Source organism: Lactuca serriola, chromosome 8 (genome assembly GCF_051521515.1).
Source record: "Lactuca serriola cultivar US96UC23 chromosome 8, Lser_US96UC23_V15, whole genome shotgun sequence".
In the NCBI taxonomy this organism is placed as follows: Eukaryota; Viridiplantae; Streptophyta; class Magnoliopsida; order Asterales; family Asteraceae; genus Lactuca; species Lactuca serriola.
In genome coordinates, this window is record NC_136415.1 from 105,876,063 (window position 1) to 105,894,978 (window position 18,916).

The 18,916-nt window shown below is 35.6% G+C and overlaps 1 protein-coding gene and 1 pseudogene across 1 annotated transcript; both read right to left on the reverse strand.

The window, feature by feature from the left end:
- Positions 1–2,475: 2,475 nt before the first annotated feature.
- On the reverse strand, positions 2,476–4,785 carry LOC145067252 (beta-amyrin 28-monooxygenase pseudogene; annotated as a pseudogene).
- A 4,909-nt stretch (positions 4,786–9,694) lies between these two features.
- On the reverse strand, positions 9,695–10,084 carry LOC145067253 (putative mitochondrial protein AtMg00240). Its single transcript, XM_079014435.1, has one exon. It carries the CDS (start codon positions 10,082–10,084, stop codon positions 9,695–9,697), a length of 390 nt encoding a protein of 129 aa, XP_078870561.1.
- Between the last annotated feature and the right edge of the window lie 8,832 nt (positions 10,085–18,916).

Here is an 18,916-nt window from a genome sequence, read left to right on the forward strand (position 1 = left end):
CTTGAGCTTCAAGTTATTATATCAATATTTGAGTTTGGGTTTTATACTTTGCACACCATATTGGATGGAGTACACTCATAGACACAAAACCCGGTTGTTGAAAAACGGGTCCTATAACCCTTTTATAATTTGTGTTTGACAATCATAAAACTTGGCTGTATATTAGAAATTGGGTCTTATTATCGTACGGATAAAAGTCCTCGTTGTAGCAGCAGAAACCGGGTTATCTAACAAGGATATAAATCCTGGTTATTTGTTTGAAACCGAGTCATATAAATATGCCCTTTATAAAACCTGGTTTTTACAAAATAAGACCCGTTTTTTCCAGAAACCGGTTCCATATGGCGGGTATTGTTTGCTTTTTTGAAGTCCTTGAAAGGACTTCATAGAACATTAGATCTGGAACATATAACCACAAAGAGGCCTCAAGGATCCATAAAGTTTGCAACTTTATGGAATTCATCTATGCAAACCACCTTAAGCATGGAGAAAAGTGCCTAAAAGCCTAGATCTGGAAAGGTTACAAACAAAAGTTATGATATTGAGGAATCACAAAGGTCCAAAATGTGTGCAAGAAGGTGGTGAGGAGCTTTCTTGCTGAATCTTGGACTAAGAACACCTTTTTCTTGCTTTAAAACCACAAAACACCACCGAAAAGCTTTAAGATACAACCAAGGGAAGCTAGGGTTTGTTCTACGTCAAGAGGGAGTGATGAAGGCTGAGGGTGAGAACATCATATCCATCGCATCCTTTAAATAACACTCTAGGCCTGAAAATTAGGGTTTTTGCACTCCAGTTCTTGCCACGTCGTGGTGATGCCTTTGCCACGTTGTTGTACATTAAAGATGCAGATTTTCTCACCAGTTGTGTCTACGTCGTGGTCACCCAAAAATTCCACATTTTGAAGGTCTAAAATGATCTAGCCTCAAAAGAAGTATTCTTGGAATGGGTGTTACAGGACCTTTCATGACCCATTTATCGCACACCTCAAAACTACATGTTTTTGCCCTCCTCTCTTTTTTACGGTATGGTTTCTATCTTTCTTCATGTTTTCCGAATAATCACTTTGTGTTTATCTCATCTTCGATAGTTTTTGGGACCAAGGATATTCTGCATCAAATCTTACAGCCTTAGAGTAACGTAAAAACCATTAAGGATATAAACTTCTCGGTACAATTTTTCACTAGTAAAGATCATCAACTATGAGGTTGGTTTTAAATTTATTGCTCCTTTTTTTTTCGTCCTTCAACGGAATAATTTTCCTTTCTATCTTTCTTATAATTATATTTGATCGCAATGATTTCTTGACAAAACCTGGTAATTGATAATACATAATTTGATTTATTGTTGCAACTAATTGACATATACTACTCAATATTATTTGTCGGTTTTCTTGTATCTATATATTACAACAATCGATGTTTCGCATGCCTACAAATTCGTTACAGATCAAAAATTATATCCATTTTAAAATGAACTTCTTTTGTCCCATTTGTCCATAAATGCTTATTCAGATCATCTATAGTCCCAAAGACATACATGTACGATTTCTTGAGGTAAAGTTGTGTATTTTATCGTTATAGATTTGTAACAATATCACTAGTGATAAAACACGTACAAAACATACACATGTTATTGACAAATGAAGAATTAAACAAGAGAAACCATCAATTATTCAGGATCAAGGTCCATCAATCATATACTTTCATATACTAACTATTTCCTCTTTTTGAAGTAAGGTTCTCTCTAATTATATCATATCAAATACACAATGTGTTCGTAGTGTTTAGTGTTTGATGTGAGGTTCTTTTCTCCCATTATTATATATATATATATATATATATATATATATATATATATATATATATATATATATATATATATATATATATATATATAGGGAAAAGTAAATATACCCTTAAAGGTATATATATATATATATATATATATATATATATATATATATATATATATATATATATATATATATATATAGGGAAAAGTAAATATACCCTTAAAGGTATATAAGCTTAGGTACCCAAACACATAATTCTACGTTGTTTTGTATCATATATATAAATTATAATTTTCCAATGTTCTTATAATTCAACTTATGACTTGATTTACTTCTAAGATATTTATAAATTTCACATTTATCTCCCTCTTACATAATTATTATTTTCAACTATAATATATATAGCCTATTAGGTCTTTGGCAAAAAATGTGATATAAAGGAAGATAATAGTGAAATTTCGAAAAAACTTAATTGTAAATCAAGTTAGGAATTGAAGTTAAAGAGCATTATAATGAATATATATCAAACAAAACGGCGTATTAAGATGAGTTTGGGTACCTAAACTTATATACCCTTAAGGGTATATATATATATATATATATATATATATATATATATATATATATATATATATATATATATATATATATATATATATATATATATATATCAACATTAATTAAACAAATTTACGCTGATAAAGGCGAATGGGAAGTCCCTTTGCAGGTTTAGGCATTGGGTTGAAAACGACTTTCTCGTCTGCAATGACTTTTTCCCACTTAAACTTTGTTACGAGATGATGCATGAACACAAGTATTTGTAACCGAGAGTACTCATTTCCAGGGCAATGATGAGGTCCACCTCCAAATGGCACGAATGTATTTGGTGCTGGTGCTTTCCCAGCAAATCTTGATGGGTCAAACTTTTCGGGTTCAGGAAATAATTCAGGATTTTTATGAGTTGAGTTCGTACTCCAAAACAACTATATATAACATGAACAGCTGTTAGCCATGCCAAATACTAAAACCTTAAACCTATCACAGTGGAGTTCCTAATTAATGACGACTTATAAAAAATGTGTATATTAATTACCTTCCAGCCTTTCGGAATGAAATAGTCCTTGTATGAGAAATCAGTAATTGCTTCTCGGAAACCACCTTGGAGTGGCGGTGCTAATCTGAGAATTTCACATGCCACATTCCAGGAGTACTTCATCTTTGACACGTCTTCCCACTTCAACAATTCTCCTGATGCTTTAGATTTTGCAATTTCCATTTGTTCTGTATTTATCAAACATGAATTTTTGTGTCCAAACTCTCGAAATTGTTATTTCTTTTTTAAAAGATAAAAACATAATTACGATTGCATCAAGTATATGAATCAACCTGCAAGATATAATTAGGCTGCCACAACGATATAATTGTTTGTTATTGTAGGTTGTTGCTAGTATTTTTCAAAGTCTTCTTGTTAAAAAAACAAACCTGCAAGATATGCTTGAATGCCTTTCAAGTATCGTTTTTGGTATCATGGTCCTGATATTTAAGCCCCAAGCTTATATATAGGGCGGGGTTTACTAAAAACAAAAACAAATTTTATTTTTACAAAGTGATATTTAAACATGCTTTGACATCACTTTTTCTTATAAAAAGCCGGAAGGCCCGTATCTCTTTGGTTTTAATTTGCTTTAAATACTAGTTGCATTTTTCTGTTTTAGATGTAGAAAAGTAGCAGAAAACGGCAGAGCAAGTAACAGCTCTGTTTTTCCTTTTTATGTTTGTAATTTGTGTTTTATTTATCTAGTAAAATACCGTTTTTAAAGGCACCTCTTCTCCCCTGTTTCCACAGCATTAATTAAAGTCGCCTCCTTATTCACTAATTTCAGTCTCAAAAGTGGCATACAATTTTTGATCCATCTTATTTCCAACAGTCAGGTTTGTTAAGTTAGTGAAAAAAGCTCTTTATGTTTGCTTTGTTTAATACCTTTGTGAACTCCCTCGTAAATAGCAGGCAACTCCGCGAGATACTTAACAATAGATGTACATGTCGAGGCTAAATTGTCAAGGCCGGCACTCAATAGTCCGAGGATCAAGCCTGCAGTATCAGTTTCGGTGAAGGACTTGTCATATTCATTGTTATATGTAAGCATGTGTGACAATATGTCCTGTGTATGTGAAGCTTTCCCCTCCGCCAAATCAATCTTTCTTTGTTGTACTATTTCCATAAGTTTTTTTCTAAGGAAGTTGGCTGCATTGATCCCTCTCCGCAGTGGCGTTCCTGGAAGATCTATGGGGATTGAGAAAATCCCAGGGCCAATGTTCATAAAAGGTCCAGATAAGTATTTGATGTATCTGGGTTCGTCAATTCTGACAAGGATCTTGCATGCAATTGAAAAGCTGTAGTTGGTGGCGACTTCATGGGTCACAATTTGGTCTTTGCCTTCCCATTCGGTTTCAAAATGCTTCTTTGTTAGCATGTCCATAATTGGGACGTATGGGAGTAGGACTTCTGCTTTTAAGATGCTACGAAGCATCTTTCTTCCCATGTTCTGTTGTGTGTTCGATTTTCTCACCAAAGAAGGGAAGATCTTGTGCACCGAATCAGTCACCCATCCCTGGAGAAGTTTGTGTTCATTTGAGAACAAGAACTTGTTACCTTCAGGCCCACAAAACACTGCAACATCCTCTAGCATGAGAGATGTCCGGAAGACATGAGGTGAGAATTTATTCATGCGGTCGAAGAAGAACTTTTCAGGGTGGCCTTTCCAGCCGTTGGCCACAAACTCTACACTTTCCCCAATCACAGGCCACCCTCTTCGACCAGGTGGGAGATTTCCATTTACAGCCCGATCAGACTTGTAGAACACAAAATGAATTAAGAACGAGACTACAGCAAAGAGAGCGAGGACATTAGCATAGTGGATATCCATTATTGAGGTGCTTGATTGCTATCTGTTTGATTGAGTTAGATTGGGTGTTTGGTGATGGAGAAGAGAACTAAAGCGCTTTATATAGAGAAAGAAGCGTGCATTAAGTATCCGGCTGCTTTAACCTTTTGGTCGTCAATCCGGTAGATAATACAGCTCATATAACATTTTCGAGGTTTTGATAACGAAATATTGTGCTTATTAACGAAGGACAAAAATTTGACCCACTAAAATATTTTGTCTGCTCTTAAGAAAAACATGGATATAATTAAATTTTATTATTGTTATGGCATCCACAATGCATAGAGTTCAATGAATTGCCGCATCATCTTTCTTTAATCTATACAACTCTATCATTTTTTCTTACATTTCATTGAACTCAATGTTACAAAATATAATTTATAGTAAATATTTAAGATTTAAAAACTTTTCTTTTTTCCCATTGAAGAGTTCAATTGTCATTGAACTCCAAATCCATTGAACGCCAAAGTGACATCTCATAATTGTGGAGTTTCATTCATTGAATGACACATAGACTTACCACCTCATTCAACTTTCTCATTGAAATTACTATTATGAATGCTCTTAAAACCAATAAAATAATAAGTGAACGACTGTAATATGTATCTTATTTATTTACTTAAGGCTAATCCACCTTTTGTCACAAGAAATGGAAGAGTTTGTGAAAGTTTTCTTGATTATATATATATATATATATATATATATATATATATATATATATATATATATATATATATATATATAGGGTTAGGTTATTTTGTTTTCACTATCTATTGTGTGCATGTATGATTGATTCTGGACCAATCATTTTAGTTATTTTAAGAAAGTAATTAATACATATTACATGTTGAAGATATAATGGATATTAATTACATCTTCAGCATTTAATATGCATTAATTACTTTCTTAAAATAACTAAAATGATTGGTCCAGAATCAATCATACATGCACACAATAGATTTTTGGAAAAGGCAAATTTTTATAAAAAAAAAATGAACCCTCCACTAGCAAGGAACTAGAAGAGTGACCATAACAAGACAGAAATACAAGTAAGTGCAAAATTACAATCCATAAAATGCATAGATCAACCACTCCTCCCAACTACATATACCCTTATTACCCCTATCCGTTAACCAATAGAAGGTCATAGCCTTAATGCATTCCGAACCATTATGGACTGAAATACCCTCCATGTGAAATAATCTTTTGTTCCTGAATCGCCATAAGTTCCAGAGCATGCCGTAACAAATCACAACAAACCTTTTCTGTTTCGTTTTATTACATCCCCAGTTGCTAGCAAAATGTATCAGGTCTCTGATGGTTTTTAGTGACTCATGCTCACTTGTAACACAACACCAACTCCAAATGCAACTCCTAATCCGGGTAGCGAACGGACAATGAATCAGCACGTGATCCGTGCATTCTAAACTTCCGATGCATGAACTGCATAATCTTGAGTTGACCATAATACCCCTCCTCTCCAAGGCAGTAGCTGTTGGGATTCGATGTTGTGCTGCTCTCCATACAAGACATAAAACCTTAATCGGTACAACTTTACTCCATACAATCACCGGAGCAACTGGGGTACTAACTTTCAGCTTGTCAACAAGTTGCCTAATAGAAGCAACATAAAACCTACCATCTGACGAGAGTTTACATCTCCAATGGTCCCTACCCGAGTTTAATTGAATGTTAGCAACTTCGTTACTTAGGTCATTTACTTCAGATTCAAGCCCCCGAGCAGCAGGTCTAGATTTCCACATCCAGTTTTGATTCAAGCCACCAACTCTATCCGCGACAGTGCACCTTTTCTTTGATTCCAATTTGAATAAGTTGGGGTATTTTGACTTTAAACTGCCAGAACCGAGCCAATGATCATACCAAAATAGGGTATTGTTCCCTGACATAATTTTAATATTAAAGAGATCATGGACCTCCATTCCAAGGTCACACAAAATCTTTTTGGTGCTGGCAATATTATTCCAGACACCACTATACCTTCGGCTGGATAAATGATCAATCGGTTTATTCACCAAATTATGGATACCATATATTACTTTAGCCCACAAAGAATGAGTTTCATTATTCAGCCTCCACCACCATTTCACGAGTAGACCAATGTTTAAAGCTTGAATGGATCCAACTCCTAGCCCCCCCGTCTTCTTTGGCTGCAAGGACTTTGTCCCAGCAAACCCAATGAATTTTCTTTCTATCATCACAACCTCCCCACAGGAAGGTACGTCTTATCTTTTCCAATTCTTCTATTACACCCACTGGAGCTCGGAATAAGGATAAATAGTAGGTAGGCAGATTACCAAGAACCGATTTGATTAAGGTGAGCCTACCACCAAAGGATAACGATTTAGCCTTCCATAAGGAGAGTTTAGAATGAAAATTTTTAATTATAGGCTTCTAATATTTTATTAAATTCATATTGGCACCAACCGGAACTCCGAGATAGTCAAATGGAAGGTCCCCTAAAACGCACCCGAGGAGATTAGCCCAGTTCACTGTTTCAGTCGGGTCTACACCAATTCCAAATACCTTCGATTTATGAAAATTTACTTTGAGTCCCGAAGAGATGTGAAAACACCTAAGAATGCGTGCCAGATTCTTGAGGTTTGATCTTGACCACTCCCTAATAAACAGAGCGTCATCCGCATAAAAGAGGTGAGATAGGATAGGACCATTACCCGGGATTTGAACACCATTGAAGATCCCCTTATCGCAAGCTGATTTGAGAGCCACACTCAATCCTTCCATAGCGATAATGAACAGGTAAGGGGATAGAGGATCACCTTGACGAACTCCCCTAGATATAGGGAATTCTTTTGTTGGCGATCCGTTAATGATTAACGACGCCCAGGACGAATTCAGGCATCCAAGAATCCACATCCTCCATTTGTTTCCAAAACCCATTTGTTCCATGATTGAGTCAAGATATTGCCAGTTCACCGATTCGAATGCCTTATCGAAATCCACTTTAAAAAGAAGGATCTTTTTATGTGCTCTCTTAGCCCATGAACACACCTCGTTAACCATGAGAGGGCCATCAAGTATGTATCTGCCATCCACGTAAGCAGACTGCATATCGCCTATCAAGTCTCCAATAACCGACTTCATCCTGTTGGAGAGTAACTTGCTTACTATCTTGCTCAAAAAGCCAATTAGACTAATAGGGCGGAAGTCATTTAGGGAAAGAGGGTCCTTGATTTTAGGGGCAAGAGTGATGAATGAAGAATTGCACCCCCGGGCAAGCGATCCAAACTCTTCAAAATGCATTACAAACTTCATCACATCATTTTTAATCGTGTCCCAGAACTTTTTCATGAACTTGAAGGTGAAGCCATCAGGTCCCGAAGCTTTTTCACATCCACAATCCCAAACCGCATCCTTGACTTCTTCTAGGGTAAAAGGGGACTCAATTCTAATGGCATCCATCATAGAAATTGTTCTAAAGTTCGGGTTAATAAACTTGGGCCTAAGCATATGGACATCCGAGAATTTGTCATGAAAAAACCTGTATACTTCATCCTTGATCTCATCAACCCCCGACATCTAACTCTCTCTCTCTCTCTCTTTCTCTCTCTCTCTCTCTATATATATATATATATATATATATATATATATATATATATATATATATATATATATAGGTTCAAATGTTTCTCACATCTATTGTGTGCTAGAATGCACCAATAAGAATTGAGTAAACCATTTAATATCTATCATTATTTAATTAAATAATAATATAATTTTACTAAATTCCTATTGGTGTATTGTAGCACACAATAAATGTAAAAACACTTTAACCTAGCCCTATATATATATATATATATATATATATATATATATATATATATATATATATATATATATACACACACACACATAAAGAGAGAGGTATGTTCAAAATTTTCTCATATTTATTGTATGTTAAAATGCACCAATAAGAATTTAGTAAAAATTATATTATTATTTAATTAAATAAAGATAAATATTCAATTATTTTCATAATTATATGTATATTAAATGGTATACATATTTATAACTATTTTTTTATGGAAACTAACTAAATTGGTCATTAATGTCAACAATAATATTCTTTCAGAATATATTCGTATCTAGAAAAAATGAAAGTGTATTCTAACAGAATGAGAGTGTATATACTCTCGTTCATTATATTCCATGCAATTTTATTGTATTTTAAATGAGTTAGTATTGAAACAAAACATGAACCAATATAACTGCTGATTGTGGACATCCGCAATCTATATAAAAGCTGATTGTGCAGAAATCCACATTTAAAAAAAAAAAAGTCCATCAAATCTTTTTTGGACCATGAATCTGACTTAATCAATGATTTAGGAGTTAATTGGTGGTTTTGATTTTGAAAAATGATAAACATATTACGAGTTCCCAAGTTCTCACAAATCTTTTAGTTTTCAAAAGAATTTATATATATATATATATATATATATATATATATATATATATATATATATATATATATATATATATATATGAGAACGTTCAATCGAGAACATATCTTATTGTGAGAACATTTGAGAACAAATTTCAACCATACAACTTTTTAAATTAAAATCATCAAATAATATTAATAATTCAAAAACTAAGTAAAACAACTAAAAGAACTCACTAACCAAGATCACCTATCACCAAAACAACATCATCCACTACCACTCACCACCACCATCCGTCACCGCCACCCACCTCCACCACCAATCACCACCACCCCCACCTACCACCCAACACCATCACCATCACCCCCCACTGCCAACCATGACCACCATCCACCACCACCAATCCCACCCACCACCGATCACCATCACCACCAGCACCCACATCCATCACCCATCACTACCACTGACCCACCACCCATCACCACCACCCGCCTCCACCTTCCATCATAATTACCCACCACACAAAACCCTCACACCTTAGCACCACTACCCATCGCCACCGACCACTTGCATCCTCCCGTTGTACTTTTTCGATCTAAACCGCAACCTCCAAGATTAGCGTCAGAAAATGTTTGCACAAAGAAACCTGATCTTGATGGGTACCATATTCCGAGCGAGCATGTTCGTTTAAGATACCTGGAGATTTTCTTAACAGCAAACATGTGGGGTTCGCAAGGATTTGATTGAAACCTAGCACAATAGCAAATAGAAAACATGTTTTCTGGACGACTGGTAGTTAGATACATCAATGAACCTATCATTTGACGATAGAGTGTCATATCAGCAGCTGCTTTGTCCAAAGATGATATTAGTTTCATTCTGAATGTCATTGGAATCTTCACCTTAGAATCTCCCACCATTCCAAACTTAGAAAGTAAGGTCTTCGTATAAGCCTCCTCATTGATAAAGATTCCCTCTTGACTCTGTCTTATATTCAAACCAAGGAAAAACTTAATTAGACCTATGGAGCTCATCTCAAACTTAGTTTCCCTCAACTTTCGGAACAATTAAGTTGGGGTTAGTTGATCTGGAGATGATGTCATTAACGTAAATTTCGACATCATGAAGTGGTCACCATCTTTCTTGCGAAAGAAGGTTGGGTCGAACGATCCTTGTTTAAATTTAGCCTGTTTTAAAAATTGAGTGAGAGTTTCATACCATTATCGTGGAGCTTGCTTTAGACCATAAACTGCTTTGTCCAGAATGTAACAATGGATGAGATAGTTTTTGTTTATGAACCCTGGTGGTTGTTCCACATATACTGTTTCTTATAGTTCCCCGTTCAGAAAGGCACACTTGACATCCATCTGATATACTTCAAAGTTCTTGTGTGTTGTATATGCCAAAAAGATGTGAACTGATTCCAGTCATGCAACTGGTGCGAATGTTTCCTCGTAGTCTATGCCTTCTTCCTGGCAATACCCTTTAACTACTAACCGAGCCTTGTTTTGTATCACATTCCCTTCCTTTTCTAGCTTATTACGAAACACCCATTTTAGACCTACAAAAGATGCATCCTTCGAAGTAGGAACCAGTCTCTAGACCTTGTTGCATTCGAACTCATTGATCTCCTCCTACGTTGCTTACACCCAGTCAGAAAGATGAAGAGCAATTTGAACACTTTTAGGTTCAATTTTGGAGATAAACGAATTGAACATGTAATACTCTACTTTAAAGAATAATGCAGTCCACATTGCCTTTTGTTGTGCTCTCGTAAGAACTCCTGAAGACGACTCACCTATTAATTGTGTTTTTAGATGATCTCTGGTCCATTTGGTTAAAGGAGGGTAATTTGGATCATAAGTTGGATCCAGTTCAGCATTCACATCTTCAAATTCCGATTGAGCATCTGAATCATCGTTTGTATTTTCATTCCCCCCCCCTCGAATGATGACTGGAGCTCTATGTCCAGAATAGGATTCTCCCCCTGGATTGGACTTTCAAGGTTTACTTGAGGGAATGAATCCCCCCCTGAATTGATGCATCGGGTGTGGAGGTTGAAGACGAACCCTCCCCATGAAATTGTGTATTCACAGCTTGTGGCTCTTTCGATTCTAAGGCTCGCTTTCAAGATTCATTGCAGCTTCTCTGAAAATTTTCTTCAGCTCGTCCTTTTTGTTATCTGCTGCTTTGGATTCTGAAGATATCGCCTTCTCTGGCTCATCAAATAGATTCATGATTTCATCGTAGAGAGTGGAGAGTGGAATCGTTGTTGGAGATGGCTTGGGAAGGATTTCCTTTGATTGATTGTCAGACTTCTGATACTTCTTTAAAGAATTGTCATTAAACATGACATAGTAGGTTTCTCCTATCTTTTTGGACTTTTTATTGACAGCTCTATATGCCTTAGTAGTCAGAGAATACCCCAAGAAAATACCTTCGTCAGCCTTTACATTGAATTTGTTCCTTTGTTCTTTAGAATTAGAAATGAAGCATCTGGAACCAAATACATGAAAAAGCTTGACATTTTTGATTATTCAATATCTCATAGAGTGTGATAGAAAATCACTTATTGAGGATTGATTGCTTTTGAAGCAGGCTGTTCCTATAGCAACCGCCCAGAAGTATAGTGGAAGATTCGCAGATGATAGCATGGTTCTCGCAGCTTCGCACAAAGACCGGTTTTGCCTTTCAATTACCCACCACCGACCACTTGCACCCATCACCACCACCGTCACTCCCATCCACCATCCACCAAAACCACCACCACCTGTACCACCCACCACAACCACCACCCACCCACATCAATAACACATCACTACTACCCACAATTATGACCACCACCTGCCTTTACCACCAACCACCACCACCACCCCACCCACCCACTACCGTCAGCTATCACCACCACCCGCCTCCACCATACATCACCACCACCCACTACAACCACCCCACCTACCACCCACCAAGAGCACCACCGCCTACCATCATCACCACCGATCACAAACCACCCATCACCACTACCGCTATCCACCACCTATCACGACCACCCAACGGCACCACCTATCACCATCACCATCACCCGTCATCACTACCCGCCACCACCACCCACTACCCACTATAGTAACCACCACCCACCACCCCAAATGTATCCCCTCATCCTTCACCATCATCACCTACCACCTACCACCACCAAAAATCACTACATACTACCACCACCCATCACCGTTTCCCGTGATTATGTGTATATAGTCATATATGATTATGTGTCTCTAATCACATATTATTTATACGGATAATATTATTGTTTGTCCATATTAATCATATGTGATTAGATACATATAATCATAGGTAATTAAATGTATTAGTTACATGTGATTAGATATATTTAATCACATATTTCATTCTCCCGTTCTCGATTCAATAATTCTTTTGTTGTCAACTTTAATTATATATGATTAGATAAATATAATCACATGTGATTGTACGTATCCAATCACATATGATTTATATGAACAATATTCATTCTTGAGTGTTAGTTTCAATAAATTTTCTTATATATTTAATCACATGGGTTTATAAGTACTTAATCACATATGATTAATGTGGACACAAATTTGTTTTCATATCTTGATTCAATAGTTGCTCTCGTGCATATAATTACATATGATTATGTGTGTGTGTGTGTGTGTATATATATATATATATATATATATATATATATATATTTCATCACATATGATTTATATGGAAAAAAATTGTTTTTGTACTTGTAATTCATATGTGATTAGATACACGCAATCAAATGTGCTTATATATATGACAACAAATATTGAATCGAGAAAACGAAAATGAATTTTGTGCAAATAAATCATATGTGATTAGATAAATTAAATAGTTTTTTTCTTTTTCCACTAACCTTCACCACCCACCATCACCCCCACCCCCACTACCCACACAACCACCACTACCCACCACCCATTACTACCATCCGCACCATCTAACTGGGGGATGGTGTGACAACTGGAAAAACAAATTCTCGAATAAGCAAGTCTAAACTGTAACCGTGTACAAGTGAATTCACATCATAACATTAATAAAATAAGAGCTTTAAATGCCAAGAATACATGTTTATATAAGTTCATAAGTTATATATACTTTTACATTGAAAAACCATGCTTATATAAGTTATTACAAGTCAACACAAGTTAAGGAAATAAATCAAAAATCATAAATGATACCCCACTAAGGGGTTTTTGGTTATAAAAAGCTATGAACAAAGGGTTTTTGGTCTTGATTCCATACCAAAACCGAAATCAATTTCTTTTGGGAAGTGTTGACCGAAATCATTTCCTTTTAGAAGCTATGACCGAAATCTCTTCATGGGGAAAAGCTTGGACCGAAATCTACCCGCTTTTAGGCTAAAATCATCATAATTCTTGATTAAATCCTAGGCTAAAATCCCTCATTATAGGCGGTATCACACTTTACAAAGTGATAAGATACACATTCCAATGAAAACATCCCATCATATTTTATCCACATATATATATATATATATATATATATATATATATATATATATATATATATATATATATAACGGATATCATGGCCTCATTTCTTATTTCCAACATAGAAAACTTCCTATTTTACTTCCAAAACTCATGCAGAAGCCTTCACACCTTCAAACAAAAAACCCATATCATCTTCAAATCTTCAAATTTATTTAAGAACATATTCAAGTTTTCCCAGGAAATCAAATATATCAAGTTAACTTCCAAAGACTTCTTGTAAGTACGTCACTACCATATCGTACCTAACCAAGAACACACTTGAGGTGAGTTCATACCCCTACGTTTTCATGATTTTTCATTGTTTTAGGGGGGGGGGGGGGGGGGGGGGAAGGGATACAAGTAAAACACAAGAAATCTTGTGTTAATATCTAAATTATTTCAAATAGTTTCAATCGTAGTCGTTACTATATATATATATATATATATATATATATATATATATATATATATATATATATATATAAGATTCAACAGGCATAGAATTGGTGATTTTGTTTTATTTCTTGTTCCTTGTTTGGTTGTGGGCTTAGGGTAGAATCATTTATTCGACTGTATTTTTAATCCTAATTATATATATATATATATATATATATATATATATATATATATATATATATATATAGAATATTTTTGCAATTTACTTTATTACCATTTGGACATAAATGTTAAATTTCACGGAATATCTTTATCACGGATTTACGATTTTAAACTTGCAAAGTCGTTAATAATAAAAAGGTTTCCAATTCAACAGAAACAAACATATAAACTATAATAGGTATAGTTTATGGAACATACATATTATTTTATCAAGTTCATTACAAAGTGAGTTTTCATTATTCTATATGTAACCGTCAATATAGCTTTGTGAGACATACTTCAAGTACTTATCTAAGTACCAACGAAACCCTTGAAATTATAACCAGAGTGTTCTGGAGGGAGAGCGTGACAGTTGTGTATAGATCTATACGGGACTGACAATCCCACACATAGAATGTTAGTTACAGTTAGGCCGGTAGGCCTGGGGTGACAAATGTCATACCGACTCCGACGCCTGAAGAACGTCGTGTTCAGGCCATCTTAGGTCATCAAGCATGGTTATAATAACTCACAATTGGGTATTGAACAATACGATTAGTGTACGAATAGGTAACCAACTTCACATAGTTTTATTAAATAATAAAACTACAATACAATATTTTTACAGTACATCTGGTGGATCTAGCCACATACATTCACAGAGTTTCATACAAGTACAACTATGTATACTATTTTTCAATACAAAGAAACTTACACTTCTGGAAACATTCATTTTATGCTTTATGTGAATTAAAACTAAATCATACTATTTCAAAGTATAACAACATTTACATGTTTTGGTCATAGGGTATTAAGACTACCATTCATTTACAACAGAAAATATAGGATTTTCTGGGAGAATAACACTTACATTTTCAAGGAACAAATGACAGACTTCTCATACAAATATTCTTACGAACTCACCAACTTAATTGTTGACACTCTTTTCAAAACCACTTGTATTCTCGGGGATTCAGTAAATAGGTATCCATACAACTTTTGAGAAGACGAAGCTTCATAGAGTCACGTTTTTTAGTTTTTGATATACATTTTGGTGTCAAGTATACATTGATTTGAACACAGATGTAAAAACTATACATTATCAATATCATGGTTGCTGTACTTTGATTACTATTATTCAATTATTGTGATACTATACATGACGTCATCCACCCCCAAACGTTTCCGCCGTTCCGGTTTGGGGGTGTGACAGATTGGTATCAGAGCATTGTTTATAGTGAACTAAGTATTTCAAACCACAAAGGATATACAACTATAAATATAATGGGGTTGAACGCTCTGACTAAAAGTATAATTTTCAAATACAAGTATTTTTGTAAAAGTATATGAGCATGCATACATGCGAGAAACAGTATCACGGTAAGAACTACATAAAAGTATGTACTCATATATGGAATAAGTATAGCATGACCAACTATATTTATTTGAGATACGACCAACATGTGTTTGGGAGTGATCGTGGTGTTGTAACAAGTCTAAAACATACCAACTCTATACACAAGAGGAACTCTAGAACCAAACATGAATTTAAAATACTATAGGGGTATTTTTATGGCACTATAGCACAAGAACGACAACATTTATGCCTTGATAGTTATATAAACTAATAGTCGAGAAAAGCCTTCTCACTAGAATCAATCATGTGAAAACAGAGAACCCTTGCTGGTAGATCAAAAATTTCTAAGTGTATATGTTAAGGTTATATATAATTAAGATTTTATAGACTTAGAATTGATGAATTTGATTTACTTCTTGTTCCTTGTTTGGTTGTGGACTTAGAGTAGGATAACTTATTCGAAGGTCTATTTGATCTTGATTATATATAATTTGTTTACACTATTCGATTATAGGGGGGCCCGGTATGAGTCACACTATATAAATTCATCAGAAGTGTTGCTATAAATTTCATAAATTGAAATTGCGATTGTATACTTATATTAGTAGACTTCTACTGTAAATCGCTTAGTATAACACTATAAAAGTTTGGTTATGATGCATTTAGAATTAAGATATATCTTCTTCAATATCACCTGACTCATAACTACTATAGAGGACTTATCATCACTTCCTCTCTAAACCTTATAGAAAAAGATGTATCTACGTAAATCAAACACGTGTTTCAACAACACACCACCAACTCCACTACTGCCACCACCTCCACAATATGACCCTGCTGTTTTCCAAGTAGCAGTAGCAGCCGCCGTGCCAGCCGCCATGACGCAAGTCAATGCAAGTGGGGCGGGTAGTGGTGCCAACCCTTCTAACCACGGAGAAAGCCATGGACACCCAAGGGAGTGTTCCTATAAAGACTTCACGAACACCAAACCCAAATCCTTTGATGGTAGTGGAGGTGCCATTGCTCTAACACGATGGTTCGAGAAAACATAATCGGTGCTTGAAATTTGTGCATGTCCTGAAGCTAGCAAAGTGAAATTTGCGGCATGCACTTTCATGGATAGAGCCCTATCTTGGTGGAATGGCTATGTCAAGTCATTGTGTCTCCCAGTAGCTAATGCTATGAGATGGGAAGACTTAAAAGTCCTAACGCTAGCAGAATACTGCTTGAGGGGTGAGGTGCAAAAGATAGAACAAGAACTCTGGGGTCTGACGATGAAGGACTCTGACATTTCTGCTTATACTACCAGATTTAGTGACCTGGCTATTCTATGTCTCGGGATGGTCACCCTGAAGAGCAAGAAAGTGGAAAGGTGTATATGGGGACTATCTCCTCAGATCCAAGGAAACGTAATAGCTCCAAACCCACTTACTTTCGATAGTGCCAAGCGTCTGGCACAAACACTCGTGGATCATGGAGTTCGTCAAGGATTCATGACAACCATCATGGAGAAACCGAAACAAGGTGGCAACAAAAAGAAATTTTGGAACAAAAGAAATGGCCAATCGTCGCAAGATCCTTCAACAAAACAACAAACTGTGGCAGTCCACACGGCTACTGTTCCTATTGTTGTTCCTGTCACTCCAATGCCTCCTAATCGATATGTTGGAAACCTTCCAAAGTGTAACAAGTGAAACTTCCATCACATGGGAGATTGTCGAGAAATGCATTGCAAAAACTGTAACAGGAAGGGGCACACTGCTCTATTTTGTAAGGCGCTAGCATAACCCATCACCCAAATCCCTGTTGGAGGAGTAAGTCAGGCTTGTTACGGGTGCGGGAAAACAAGACACTTCAAGAGAGATGGTCCTAAGACAAAGAATGTTGGCTGTGTAGGAAGATTATTGGCAATAGGTCACAAAGAAGCGATAGCAGATCCTACTGTGGTTACTGGTACTTTTCTCCTCAATAACTCATGTGCATGCATTCTTTTCGATAGTGGTGTCACACCCCAAAACCAGAACGGAAGAAACGTCCGGGGGTGGATGACTTCATGTTAAGTATCACAACACATGCATCATAGTAAAACAAGCAACAACATCCACTGTATTAATATTTAAGTGTTTACATTGTATTTAAATCACACATGGTTGACTCCAAAAGTAAATAACAAAACAAAGATATGAAGCTACTATGCTCCATCTTCTGAATCCCTGTGCGTGTACCTGTCTACTAGTTTCCTGACAATACAAGTGATTTTGAAAGTGTATCAACATTTAAGTTGGTGAGTTCATAAGTATTTTGTTTTAGAAAGCATGCATTTTGTTCCTTGAAAAACTTAGTTTGTTCCTCCAGAAAATCCAATATTTCTTGATGTAATCTTTTGTAAGAAAAATGTGAACCAATACATTTCCTTTTACAATCACTTAGTAGATACAAGTTATATACGATATAGATCGAACAGACAGTCGATTGTGTGGTTCTGCCCTAAGCCCACAACCAAACAAGGAACAGGAAATGAGGCGGGGTCCACACATTCCACTGTTAGTCAGATTTACATTTTATGTAACCCTGGCGCATACACCAACTAATTACAGAGTTAACATTGTTGGTCCTTTTTGAGTGAAATCTACATTCTACTAAGGAAGTAAAGTAAAACTAATGCATTTATATGAACTCTATTCTATATGTATGTACTTAGTTAAAGGTTCCATCCAAAATGTATGTGTTTGTACTAGAAAATAGTGTGTTGTACTTGTATGTTATGACCTAACCCATACATGTTTCGCCTTATGATTTCTTAATGCATACAAATTATATATGTGACTAAGATCGAATAGATAGTAGACTGGGTGAATCTGCTCTAAGCCCACAACCAAACAAGGAACAGGAAATGAAGCAGAAAGCATATAGTCTAATATCTATCGGATCCTATTGATATATAATCCTGATGTATGAACCAAGGAATCATAAAGTAAGCATTATAGGCCCCTTTTAAACTGTTTGTCCATGTTACTAGAGAAGTTATGTAGTGTAGTTCTATTGTTTAGTAAAAACTATCTGAATTTATGAAATCTCGTACTCTAAATGTCTTAGTTGATAATATTTTGAGTTCATATTACCATACTAAATTTGACTAGTATAAAACACGACGTATTGTTGGTGTCGAAAAATATGCTATTTGTCACCTGTAGACATGCACATCCCACTTTAGCTAACAGCAAGGTGCGGGATTGTCAGTTCCG